This window comes from Haliotis asinina, chromosome 3, assembly GCF_037392515.1.
Source record: "Haliotis asinina isolate JCU_RB_2024 chromosome 3, JCU_Hal_asi_v2, whole genome shotgun sequence".
Classification (NCBI taxonomy): Eukaryota; Metazoa; Mollusca; class Gastropoda; order Lepetellida; family Haliotidae; genus Haliotis; species Haliotis asinina.
The window spans coordinates 7,323,491-7,337,460 of record NC_090282.1 but is presented as its reverse complement, the minus strand read 5'-3'; the positions used below and the strand labels follow the sequence as shown (position 1 = coordinate 7,337,460).

At 46.7% G+C, this 13,970-nt stretch overlaps 2 protein-coding genes across 2 annotated transcripts; both read left to right on the top strand.

Moving 5' to 3' along the window:
* Positions 1-258: 258 nt before the first annotated feature.
* LOC137277304 (uncharacterized) lies at positions 259-7,818 on the top strand. Its single transcript, XM_067808964.1, has 3 exons — positions 259-332; positions 3,242-6,801; positions 7,154-7,818. Exons 1-3 carry the CDS (start codon positions 259-261, stop codon positions 7,816-7,818), a joined length of 4,299 nt encoding a protein of 1,432 aa, XP_067665065.1.
* Positions 7,819-10,192: 2,374 nt separating this feature from the next.
* LOC137279184 (keratin, type I cytoskeletal 9-like) lies at positions 10,193-11,772 on the top strand. Its single transcript, XM_067811672.1, has 3 exons — positions 10,193-10,222; positions 10,759-11,535; positions 11,736-11,772. The coding sequence occupies exons 2-3, from the start codon at positions 10,770-10,772 to the stop codon at positions 11,753-11,755; spliced, it is 786 nt and encodes a 261-aa protein (XP_067667773.1). The 5' UTR covers positions 10,193-10,222; positions 10,759-10,769; the 3' UTR covers positions 11,756-11,772.
* Positions 11,773-13,970: the final 2,198 nt, after the last annotated feature.

Below are 13,970 nucleotides of genomic sequence, written 5' to 3'. Positions count from 1 at the left end.
TTGAGATCGACAATCGCATATGATATACTTGTGCTTCAAGTATATACATAGGAATGGTATTGCAGAAAAAGCGTCAAAGATTATTCTGGTAAAACGTTTAAATTTCCCACAGATTTTAAAAGAGGTCCCCGTGTTAAATGCCTGGTCGCCGCGATCATTGTTGAACCGATAAGCTACGGACTGTACGGTAAAGACTTTGGTATCCAACACACTGGATACGTTGTGGGCGGACTGTACGGTATAGGCAGCTTGTACGGTATGGGTGGTCCGTACGGTATGGGTGGCCCGAATGGCTTGAGTGGTCTGTTCGGCGTCGGCGCTCTGTATCGATGGTCAATCTGTATGGTATTGGCCGTCTGTACGGAATGGGCGATCTGTACAGCTTTGGTCATCCATACAGTATATGTGCTATGCTGGCCTGTACGACTTGGATGGTCTGTGCAAAATAAATACTATTAGATCTGTGTGGTATGGCCATTCTGTATGGTATGGGCGGTCTGTACAAAAGTTGCGCTCTGTACGGTATGGGCTGTCTGCACGCCTTTGGTGGTCTGTACGGTATGTTCGATCTGTACAAAATTGGCGATGTGTATGGAATGGGTGGTCTGTACGGGCGTCTGTACCGATGAATCGGACTCTGAAATGTGTGTTTCCAAAAAATAAGTATTCAGTTTATCGCGGATATACAATCTCTACACAATTAGAATTTGTGAATTTAGAATATAGGGCTGCCATCAGAAGACACGATCCATGCCAAAGTCACTGTTCCCTCACGGCTAACGGAATCGATGACTGGAATCTCTTACTTATAATGATTGTATGTGAAGATGGCTATTGCCTCTATACCAGTTGACACACAGCCTAGTTTAGTGTATTCTGACTCAGTGTCTGTAGTTTGAGGAGAAGTCGCTGAGTTGGGTTTAACGCCTCTCTAAACAATATAGCAGCTCCGGCACAGTGTGTCATCTGGATGTGTGAGGAGCGGGTCGTGTAGCACTTTAGTAAAACACACCAGCATGCCAAAATATGGTCTACAACAGGCAGGTCTTACATCACTTTAGTAAAACACACCAGCATGTCAGAATATGGTCTACAACAGACAGGTCTTACATCACTTTAGTAAAACACACCAGCATGTCGGAATATGGTCTACAACAGACAGGTCTTACATCACTTTAATAAAACACACCAGCATGTCAGAATATGGTCTACAACAGGCAGGTCTTACATCACTTTAGTAAAACACACCAGCATGTCGGAATATGGTCTACAACAGGCAGGTCTTACATCACTTTAGTAAAACACACCAGCATGTCAGAATATGGTCTACAACAGGCAGGTCTTACATCACTTTAGTAAAACACACCAGCATGTCAGAATATGGTCTACAACAGGCAGGTCTTACGGTACTTTAGTAAAACACACCAGCATGTCAGAATATGGTCTACAACAGGCAGGTCTTACAGCACTTTAGTAAAACACACCAGCATGTCAGAATATGGTCTACAACAGGCAGGTCTTACGGCACTTTAGTAAAACACACCAGCATGTCAGAATATGGTCTACAACAGGCAGGTCTTACAGCACTTTAGTAAAACACACCAGCATGTCAGAATATGGTCTACAACAGGCAGGTCTTACGGTACTTTAGTAAAACACACCAGCATGTCAGAATATGGTCTACAACAGGCAGGTCTTACGGCACTTTAGTAAAACACCAGCATGTACGAATAACGCAGGCGCAGGAATGTATCATCTAAATATATATTCCTCACAAGAAAATAAACAACAAGTTAGTCAGTATAATATCTTTATCATTCTCATTTTTTTGCCGGCATGTTGTTGCATCACCCGAATACAAACACCCTCAGAAACAGCATGAAAAGTGTGTGGCATGAATGTACTCCACATTGCACACATGCAGCGTGATCGGTTAAAACCTCTCGGTTAAAACCAGACTGGCACAACAAGCGGGTCCTAACTTCATTTCATGAATGAAAATGCAGGTCCCATTTCACTCCTCCACATCCAACACTGATGACTGTTATAGACCTCATTTCACTCCTCCACATCCAACACTGATGACTGTTATAGACCTCATTTCACTCCTCCACATCCAACACTGATGACTGTTATAGACCTCATTTCACTCCTCCTCGCACACTGATGACATGTGCACATATCGCATCACCTCCTCTCGGAGAACATGTTTACGAGAAACAGTCATGCATAGAATGAACTGAGGAGTGATGGTTTGGTTTTAGACCCCTTTGGCCGATATTCCAGCTGTAGCAGGGCGAGTCAGTCTGGCCCAGGACGACAGCCCAAAGGGATGTAATCAGCAGACATTTGTCATTTGGTGGCGTGAAAATCATTTGGTATGACAATATGACATTTGGCTCAGACAATTATTGGTTGATGATATTAGCAATGAGGTGTCATGACTTTATAATCTTGGTAAAGGTTTACACACGGGTGAACACTGGAACCCGTATTAGCGAGGTGTTGGCCACCATTATACCATGTGCGGCTTCGAGCCCAGATCTGTTGTATACCGTGTGTTATACTGGGTTATTCTACCTTACAAAACCTTTAACACTTGAAAGGATATACCACGTATAATTATAGCATTTGCATAACCAGTACATCACGGTGCACGTTGTAGAATGTGGTGGTGAATCAGTCTACAAATGTTTTCAGACAGCGCTAGTCATAATGTAATGTAAGGGGAGTAACTCTTGTACTGATGGCTGCCTATATGACCTATACCTATTGCAATACATGTTTTAAATTCTAGATTTAAGATAACCGTAGATTAAAGATAAAAGAGAACACCTGGCAGAGACACGTGAGCATACCAAATGAATGCAAACGAATGTATGTCTGACCGCTTGAACATAGCTATTTGTGCAGTATATTGCCTGCAATACATCAAGTGACCATGTACTTGATAAGCAGTATGACGGATGTTTAAAAGCCACTAGCGCATTTCACTGTGTGTATATGTGAAGTTCATGAATTTAGTTTCACGCTGCTTCCAGTAATGTCACGGCTGGGGACACCGAAATGGGCTTTCACACATTGTACTCTTGGAATCGAACCTTGATCTTCGGCGTGACAAGAGAAAGCGTTTACCCCACCGTCCGTATGCAGGTATACTGCACAGCTCCTAGATCAGCAGCGATACCGCCTGTGGCAGCACCTACACCACATGTCTCAGCACCCACACTACCTGTGTCAGCACATACACCGCCCGTGTCAGCACCTACACCACCAGTGTCAGCACCTACACCGCCCGCGTCAGCACCTACACCACCAGTGTCAGCACCTACACTACCAGTGTCAGCACCTACACCACCAGTGTCAGCACCTACACCGCCCGCGTCAGCACCTACACCACCAGTGTCAGCACCTACACCGCCCGTGTCAGCACCTACACCACCAGTGTCAGCACCTACAGTATCTGTGTCAGTACCTACACCGCCCGCGTCAGCACCTACACCACCAGTGTCAGCACCTACACCGCCCGCGTCAGCACCTACACCACCAGTGTCAGCACCTACACCACCAGTGTCAGCACCTACACTATCTGTGTCAGCACCTACACCACCAGTGTCAGCACTTACACTACCAGTGTCAGCACCTGCACCACCAGTGTCAGCACCTACACCGCCCGCGTCAGCACCTACACCACCAGTGTCAGCACCTACACCGCCCGTGTCAGCACCTACACCACCAGTGTCAGCACCTACACTATCTGTGTCAGTACCTACACCGCCCGCGTCAGCACCTACACCACCAGTGTCAGCACCTACACCACCAGTGTCAGCACCTACACTATCTGTGTCAGCACCTACACCGCCCGCGTCAGCACCTACACCACCAGTGTCAGCACCTACACCACCAGTGTCAGCACCTACACTATCTGTGTCAGTACGTACACCGCCCGCGTCAGCACCTACACCACCAGTGTCAGCACCTACACCACCAGTGTCAGCACCTACACCACCAGTGTCAGCACCTACACCGCCCGCGTCAGCACCTACACCACCAGTGTCAGCACCTACACCACCAGTGTCAGCACCTACACTATCTGTGTCAGTACCTACACCGCCCGCGTCAGCACCTACACCACCAGTGTCAGCACCTACACCACCAGTGTCAGCACCTACACCACCAGCGTCAGCACCTACACCACCAGTGTCAGCACCTACACCACCAGTGTCAGTACCTACACCGCCCGCGTCAGCACCTACACCGCCCGCGTCAGCACCTACACCACCAGTGTCAGCACCTACACCACCAGTGTCAGCACCTACACCGCCCGCGTCAGCATCTACACCACCAGTGTCAGCACCTACACCGCCAGTGTCAGCACCTACACTATCTGTGTCAGCACTTACACCGCCCGCGTCAGCACCTACACCACCAGTGTCAGCACCTACACTATCTGTGTCAGTACCTACACCGCCCGCGTCAGCACCTACACCACCAGTGTCAGCACCTACACTATCTGTGTCAGCACCTACACCGCCCGCGTCAGCACCTACACCGCCCGCGTCAGCACCTACACCGCCAGTGTCAGCACCTACACTATCTGTGTCAGTACCTGCACCGCCCGCGTCAGCACCTACAAAGCCCGCGTCAGCACCTACACCGCCCGCGTCAGCACCTACACCACCAGTGTCAGCACCTACACCGCCAGTGTCAGCACCTACACTATCTGTGTCAGCACCTACACCGCCAGTGTCAGCACCTACACCACCAGTGTCAGTACCTACACCGCCCGCGTCAGCACCTACACCACCAGTGTCAGCACCTACACTATCTGTGTCAGTACCTACACCGCCCACGTCAGCACCTACACCACCAGTGTCAGCACCTACACCGCCCGCGTCAGCACCTACACCACCAGTGTCAGCACCTACACTATCTTTGTCAGTACCTACACTATTTGTGTCAGTACCTACACTATCTGTGTCAGTACCTACACCACCAGTGTCAGCACCTACACCACCAGTGTCAGCACCTACACCGCCCGCGTCAGCACCTACACCACCCGTGTGAGCACCTACACCACCAGTGTCAGTACCTACACTATCTGTGTCAGTACCTACACTATCTGTGTCAGTATCTACACCGCCCGCGTCAGTACCTACACCACCAGTGTCAGCACCTACACTATCTGTGTCAGTACCTACACCGCCCGCGTCAGTACCTACACCGCCCGCGTCAGCACCTACACCACCCGTGTGAGCACCCACACCACCAGTGTCAGCACCTACACTATCTGTGTCAGTACCTACACTATATGTGTCAGTACCTACACTATCTGTGTCAGTACCTACACTATCTGTGTCAGTACCTACACCACCAGTGTCAGCACCTACACCACCAGTGTCAGCACCTACACCACCAGTGTCAGCACCTACACCGCCCGCGTCAGCACCTACACCACCCGTGTGAGCACCTACACCACCAGTGTCAGTACCTACACTATCTGTGTCAGTACCTACACTATCTGTGTCAGTACCTACACCGCCCGCGTCAGTACCTACACCACCAGTGTCAGCACCTACACTATCTGTGTCAGTACCTACACCGCCCGCGTCAGTACCTACACCGCCCGCGTCAGCACCTACACTATCTGTGTCAGTACCTACACCGCCCGCGTCAGTACCTACACCGCCCGCGTCAGCACCTACACCACCCGTGTGAGCACCCACACCACCTGTGTCAGCACCTACACTATCTGTGTCAGTACCTACACTATATGTGTCAGTACCTACACTATCTGTGTCAGTACCTACACTATCTGTGTCAGTACCTACACCACCAGTGTCAGCACCTACACCACCAGTGTCAGCACCTACACCACCAGTGTCAGCACCTACACCACCCGTGTGAGCACCTACACCACCAGTGTCAGTACCTACACTATCTGTGTCAGTACCTACACTATCTGTGTCAGTACGTACACCGCCCGCGTCAGTACCTACACCACCAGTGTCAGCACCTACACTATCTGTGTCAGTACCTACACCGCCCGCGTCAGTACCTACACCGCCCGCGTCAGCACCTACACCACCCGTGTGAGCACCCACACCACCTGTGTCAGCACCTACACTATCTGTGTCAGTACCTACACTATATGTGTCAGTACCTACACTATCTGTGTCAGTACCTACACTATCTGTGTCAGTACCTACACCACCAGTGTCAGCACCTACACCACCAGTGTCAGCACCTACACCACCAGTGTCAGCACCTACACCGCCCGCGTCAGCACCTACACCACCCGTGTGAGCACCTACACTATCTGTGTCAGTACCTACACTATCTGTGTCAGTACCTACACTATCTGTCTCAGTACCTACACCGCCCGCGTCAGCACCTACACCACCCGTGTGAGCACCTACACTATCTGTGTCAGTACCTACACTATATGTGTCAGTACCTACACTATCTGTGTCAGTACCTACACTATCTGTGTCAGTACCTACACCACCAGTGTCAGTACCTACACCGCCCGCGTCAGCACCTACACCACCCGTGTGAGCACCTACACTATCTGTGTCAGTACCTACACTATATGTGTCAGTACCTACACTATCTGTGTCAGTACCTACACCACCTGTGCCAGCACCTACACTATCTGTGTCAGTACTTACACCACCAGTATCCGCACCTACAGTACCTGTGCCAGCACCTACACTATCTGTACCAGCAGCTACACCGCCTGTACCAGCACCTACTCTATCTGTACCAGCACCTACACCGCCTTTAGCAGCACCTATCTGTGTCAGTACCTACACTGTCTGTGTCAGTACCTACACTGTCTGTGTCAGTACCTACAACGCCTGTGCCAGCACCTACAGTACCTGTACCAGCACCTACACTATCTGTACCAGCACCTACACCGCCTTTAGCAGCACCTATCTGTGTCAGTACCTACACTGTCTGTGTCAGTACCTACACTGTCTGTGTCAGTACCTACACCGCCTGTGCCAGCACCTACAGTACCTGTACCAGCAGCTACACTATCTGTACCAGCACCTACACCGCCTTTAGCAGCACCTATCTGTGTCAGTACCTACACTGTCTGTGTCAGTACCTACACTGTCTGTGTCAGTACCTACACTGTCTGTGTCAGTACCTACACCGCCTGTGCCAGCACCTACACTATCTGTGTCAGTACCTACACCACCAGTGTCAGCACCTACACCGCCCGCGTCAGCACCTACACCACCAGTGTCAGCACCTACACCGCCAGTGTCAGCACCTACACTGTCTGTGTCAGTACCTACACCGCCTGTGTCAGCACCTACAGTACCTGTACCAGCACCTACACTATCTGTACCAGCACCTACACCGCCTTTAGCAGCACCTATCTGTGTCAGTACCTACACTATCTGTGTCAGCACCTACACCGCCTGTACCAGCACCTACACCACCTGTGCCAGCACCTACACTATCTGTACCAGCACCTACACCTCCTGTGCCAGCACCTACACCGCCTGTACCAGCACCTACACCACCTGTACCAGCACCTACACTATCTGTACCAGCACCTACACCTCCTGTGCCAGCACCTACACCTCCTGTACCAGCACCTACACCTCCTGTACCAGCACCTACACCACCTGTACCAGCACCTACACCGCCTGTGCCAACACCTACACTGTCTGTGTCAGTACCTACAACGGCATTGTCAATACCTTCATTGCCTGTCAGTATCTGCACCACCAGTGTAAGCACATGTCAAAGGCAATTCATTCTACGTACAAACCCGCGTCTACGAAGGCAACACGTACCTGAATCAATTTTCACACTGTTAACGTTGATTATTCACACTTTCACTCTCTAAGTCAGTGTCTATAATATTCTGTCAACGGTACACTGCCTATGCTAATACATGTACGTCTATTGCCTATAGCTATACCTATGCTGCCCATGGCAGTACCGACACGACCAATACAAATACATTGAGTGATCTTGTAGATCGCCAGTACACATTCAGCTTGACCCAGCAATAACACGGTTAACGGGTTTAGGTGGAGCTAGTGTTGGTGAGAGCTGATTGGCGGCATCAAACAGTGCGTAAGTATGTCATTCCACGTGTCATTTCACATGTCATTATGCATGTCAGTTCCCGAGGCAATGATTGCAGTGGTTCTGTAGTGGCATGTAGCATGTAGCATGTCTGTAACTGTCATATTAACCTAATTGGATGAGAGATGGATGGAGCACGATTATTCGAACATTTCCCCGTTTGGAGGGAAGTACATCTCATGACACGCATAACTATAATACTTATATCTTTAATCATGCAGAAACGAATGAAACGTAATATACATATTGATATAACCTAATTGGAAAGCAAGTAAACTAAATCATCCAAACATGGCCTGCATGTTATATATTACTCATTTACACACATTAGAAACCAGCAGAATCCCTTCTCAACATGTACGGTAATATCGTATTTTTAATGCCTTGAAATACAGTGCTGTCGATTATTCATGTGATCATTGTCTGATTTTTCACAACGTTCAAAATGTGATTTGCAGGCCGCTTCGAAAAGTAATGAACGTATTCGGAAGATTTCGACTGACTGCGCGCATCATTGTATAGCAGGCCTGGAGCTCATGAAGGGGAGCTCATGTTTAATTTAGGGGAATATAAAACATTAATATGAGCAACTCGTTAGTTATATTCCTGTTTAGCACCATAACGATGAACCAAATCAGCTCGCCAAGTTTAAGTGGGAGAGAATTACTAAAAAGAGAACACTATGTACAGTCGTGTTTTTACATTCAACATACCATGAATGAAGAAATACAAGGTAATATAGAAGTCAGAGTAAGACGGTAATCTGTCCCTGGTACTCGGGTGACAGATACACACTTCACTCATCCACCTCTGTCATCATCATGTCGAAATGATACGAGCCACCATCATGGTGGAGGTGGTAGTTCTTCATCACTGCAGCCATTCATATAATGACTGATTTGTTGGCATGTGCCTGTTTCCGTTATTTCTGTTTGATCTTCTAAATTTCATGATAACGGAAAATTACTTGTAGCAACTTTCCTAAAACCACATTATTTTGCCTAATGCCAAACCTTCTCTGCAGTGAGCCTCACGTGAAGCAAGTCTAGATTTCCTGGAATCTCTGGTCTCCCTGAGGCTCCTTTTCAGTAAAAATACATGTAGGTTTGTTTGTTACCATCAAAATGAAAATTATTTAGAGACTTGCCATTAGTCTACCCTAGTGCGTAGTAGCACTGAGGTACTACACTTAACATTGATATCCAGCCTGTTGTCGAACCTCCAATGTCGAGCGCAGGGTAAGTTCAGCAGTGTCTGCATGAGCACTCTACGTAACTGTAAACTGGCTTTACGCTGCTAACATCATCAAAATGTATTCCATGTTTTAGATTTTGGACAGTCGTAAAAGACATGAAGACTGCATTGGATAAAGGTCATCTCAAACAAAGTCACGAAATCTACTGAATTATGACCTTATCACAGAAGCTTGTGTACAGAGATTAACCACCTGCATAAAGGAAACGTCCATGTTGACCGGGAGGTGGGGAGTTTGCATTGTGAAATGTTGGCTTAATAGCCACAGTGATTTCAATCTTAGGAATTTGACTATATCTGGCATCACTGGGCGTTGAAGCCCGGATGGAGTGTGAAATTGTTACATAAATCACCGTATTGAGATTCTGGATCGGACGTTTCCGTGTTTCCAATGGAACTGAGATCCGGACTTACTATCATGTTTATAACCACAAGCAATCTCGGTTAAGGAGTGAGAAATATAGAATGATAATTTCTTGACAAAAAAGAATGATACATTGTGTATTACTTTGCAAAATCTTTGGTTTCCCATTTTTGAGTGCAAACATGCATAGAGTTGGTCCATTTTATGAAAACTAGACATGGTTACTGATGTAATCATATTATGTGATACATTTGTATCAACTTGCGTTCGTTGTTATTCGGCGTACGTCATGATCCCCGAGGCTCTGTGGCATGTTGAGTGTGTCAGCTGCGTCATGGTCACCTATGACGTACGCCGTGAGTAGCCCACCCTGGGGCCTAGGGAGGAACCAGGTCAGCGTGCCTCACTGGAGACTTTATAAGGAGCACCTGCCTCAGTTGTCATATCGTCTTGGTACCTGGAGACTCTTTCTATAGAATATTCACACACCTGGTAAGTATAATCAAACTTTTACCTATATATCTACATGGTTGTATATTTAGCAGGTTTCAAAATCTTGACAACACATTGTCCACTTGTTGCTAGAAATTATGCAAGTGCAACATTTAGTCAGGACCAGATTTGTGTGTAGTTAAACTCAAATCAATGACCACCCTGCAATCCCTACTCTGTAACGACCAGGACCTAGATTTTCGAAGTTTTCTTAGCGCAAAGATAACCGTAAGTTAATATCAATGTATGGCACACTATCGTAACGCTAATACAGCTTCTTGGCCCAGGTGAACACTAACTGACACGACACACCTTGACAGGCCCATGTCACATACGCTTTTGACGGACAGATACCCAGAATCACTTTCAGGAAAAAATCTGGGTTTAGAACTAGTATTGGCGTATGCTGGCATAGCAACCCAACACAACGAAGTGCACCATAAGCATGTCCCACAACGTCTTGTAACGCTCGTCTACAGTTGGTACATCTACATCTACAGTCCATGGAACAATTCATGTTTTCGCCTCAATTCCAGATCTCTATACAATGAAGACCTTCACCGCGATTATCTGTATGGCTCTCGCTGCAGCAGCTGAGCCTATCAACGACGACAACACGATAGATGATCACGAATCACCGCTGCCCGGAAATGCCGGTTATGGAGAAGGTGGAATTCACGGCGGATTATATGGGAACACATTTGAGGCTAGCAAGTACACAGGAGGCCACAGAGGACATATGCCAATGTTTGGACTATTGGGTGTCTACACTGGCGGCCAGACGGGACTCCATACAGGCTACAACGGAGGTCTCTTAAGTAGGAAAGTTGGCGGTTACTACGGTGGCAAAACAAACGTATTGCATGGTGGCAGTCTAGGTGGTCTTCACGTAGGAAATGTTGGGAGTTTTAATGCAGGAACGGTGAGTGGGGATGTCTATCCTGGAACTGCTGGTGGTCTCAACGCAGGAAAGGTGACTGGGGATGTCTATCCTGGAACTGCTGGTGGTCTCAACGCAGGAAAGGTGACTGGGGATGTCTATCCTGGAGCTGCTGGTGGTCTCGACGCAGGAAAGGTGACTGGTCATGTCTATCCTGGAGCTGCTGGTGGTTATGATGAAAGAAAGATGACAGGGGCTCCCTACCCTGGAACAGTTGACGGTTTAAATGCAGGGAAGATAACTGGGGCTGTCTACGGAGGACCTGCAGGTGGTTACAAAGCCGGCAACATCGGAGGAGGGATCTACGCTGGCAATATGGGTGGTTTACATGTTGGCGGTCTGCATGCTGGCAGTTTGCGGGGAGTCGGGAACGGTGTGTATTTTAATCTGCAGTGAAATATTAGATATTTCATATTCATAAACTAAGAACTATTTTTCTATCTAGCATTGCATATCAACTGGCGTTTAGCTGGATTGTAAGTTGCTATTCTAGTCGCTATAGATATTAGATAAGTTAGTCACCAATTATGTGTACTATACAATACCTTATACTTTTGTACATTGCTCTTCCAGGTTTTGGCCTCTTCTACTAAGAGAATTTACGGGGAGGCAACACTCAATCTATCCACACAATACATATTTATCCAACAAAGATTTATCCAAATAAATATCTTTTGTATTTTCTACAATGATTGTCGTGTTGATTTTTATCTGTTTTAGTGTGTAAGTGAGCTGTGTATGAGTGAGTAACTATGGTTTTACGCCGCATTTAGCAATATTCCATAAACATCACGACAGGGAACACCCAAAATCGGCTGCTCACATGTGGGGAAATCGAACCTGGGTCTTCAGATAGACGAGCAGACGCTTTAACCACTAGGCTACAGTACCGTCCCCGAGCTGTGTATGACATCACGTAACGTAGCAGTATTCTATATCAGGTCAGGTTAGCTTGATGTAACTTTCAGACTGTTGACATCCATTGGCAAGGATATCATAAGCCAGTGATTCACATCTTAGAACACACTGTAATGGATAGTGTGCTTTCATATGGCAGACTTTTGAAACCTCTTCGTGGCATGGTGGGGCAGTGGTGAAAGCGTTCGCTCGTCTGTCCTAAGTTCGATTCCCCATATGGGTTCAGTATGTGAAGTCCATTTCTGGTGTCCTCCGCCATGATATTGCCGGAATATTGCTAAAAGAGGCGGGAAACCATGCCATTCACTCACTCATGACCTGACGAAAACAGGGGGTGATCATATCCAAGTCAGGACACAGAGACCAGAGCAGTCAGATCACGTCGTGCAAGCATATAGAATGTAACTGTCACACGGTGCTGTATATCATATATGGTGAAGTTCACTACATGCCGTCTGTATGTCGCTTTACAGCAATGGTTACTTTGTATGTCACTGGACGTTTTCTGTCATACTTTAAGGAGTCCGTAGTAAATCAGCACAAATCAATTAGCATAGTATTAAATCATAATCCTTTAGTTATCTGCATCAGTTGAAACATACACTGATAATTACAACAAACTTGAGATTCAATATATATTATTGGGGAGTTGATTATCAAGCAATATGCACTGAAATGGGATATCGATACGCATGACATACGCATTTTTCCAGATGCAGGTTGTATTATAATGACACATACTTGACAACATACATACGTCCTGCTGTCGTCATGTATGGTAACTCAAGTCTATATTGTGTTATCAGTCAGTCAAAATATACTTTCATGTATATTCGTTCTAAAAACGAATAGAGAAAACCTCTCAGCTACATTTCAAAATGTATACAGGCATATTTCAAATACTGACAGGTACAATTTCGCGGCAAGATATATGAAAAGAGTAGATATCTTGATTTCTCGACAATGTATCAGGCTTCAGTTGCTACACAATCAATGCGCTTGGGCTAATATTTCTCCTGTGAATCTATGATCTATGGTTATTTCACTCGAATGCAACGAGAAAGATACTAGGGGTTCGCGGTTCGCGGTTCGCGGTTCGCGGTTCGCGGTTCGCGGTTCGCGGTTCGCGGTACACAGTTCGCGGTACACGGTTCGCGGTACACAGTTCACGGTACACGGTTCGTGAATATACGGTTTTCTCATTCTACATTCACCAATGTGTACATCTCTACAAACGGCAGCGTCTCGTTTGTTAAAGCATTTTTATGTCCATATACTAGTCGGCGAGTGAAATGTTACACCGTTTTTATCTATATTCGATCAATAACCTGTATGAAGTAGTGTAAATGGGCTGTGATGTCAAAACAATTCCACCTTTATTTGTCTCAAGCCAGAGACTGGCCGAGCTGTTAATGTGATAGGTTTGGTAACGATGACGTTGATGTACCTGCCGAATATGTTTTGTCCCTTTGGCGTGATGTCACACCTGGCATGCACTTGGTGTTGTCCGAGATAACGTCTGCATGCGCATTTAAATGTGACTGGTTTTTCTAATCATGTTTGTTGAATACCGACGGCGCGTAGAGGTTTTACACTAGTACATGGTAGCCAAACGATCAATGAATGCTGTTCACATTCACAACAAAACGTGTGTAAGTACCATGTCCAAACCAAACATCCCAGTTGTACGCTGTTACTGAACATACATGTGCAAATTGTGAATCACGGCCTTAATCCAGGAGACGCCGTTAAGAAAGTGCATTCAATGATTCAGCACATATTTCCAGAATTTGTATACATGCGCGTTTTTTCTATTACCTCATGTAACTGTCACTAAAATGGGATGGTAAACCATTTAACATATTGCTTGATTATTTCTTTGACTTGGCT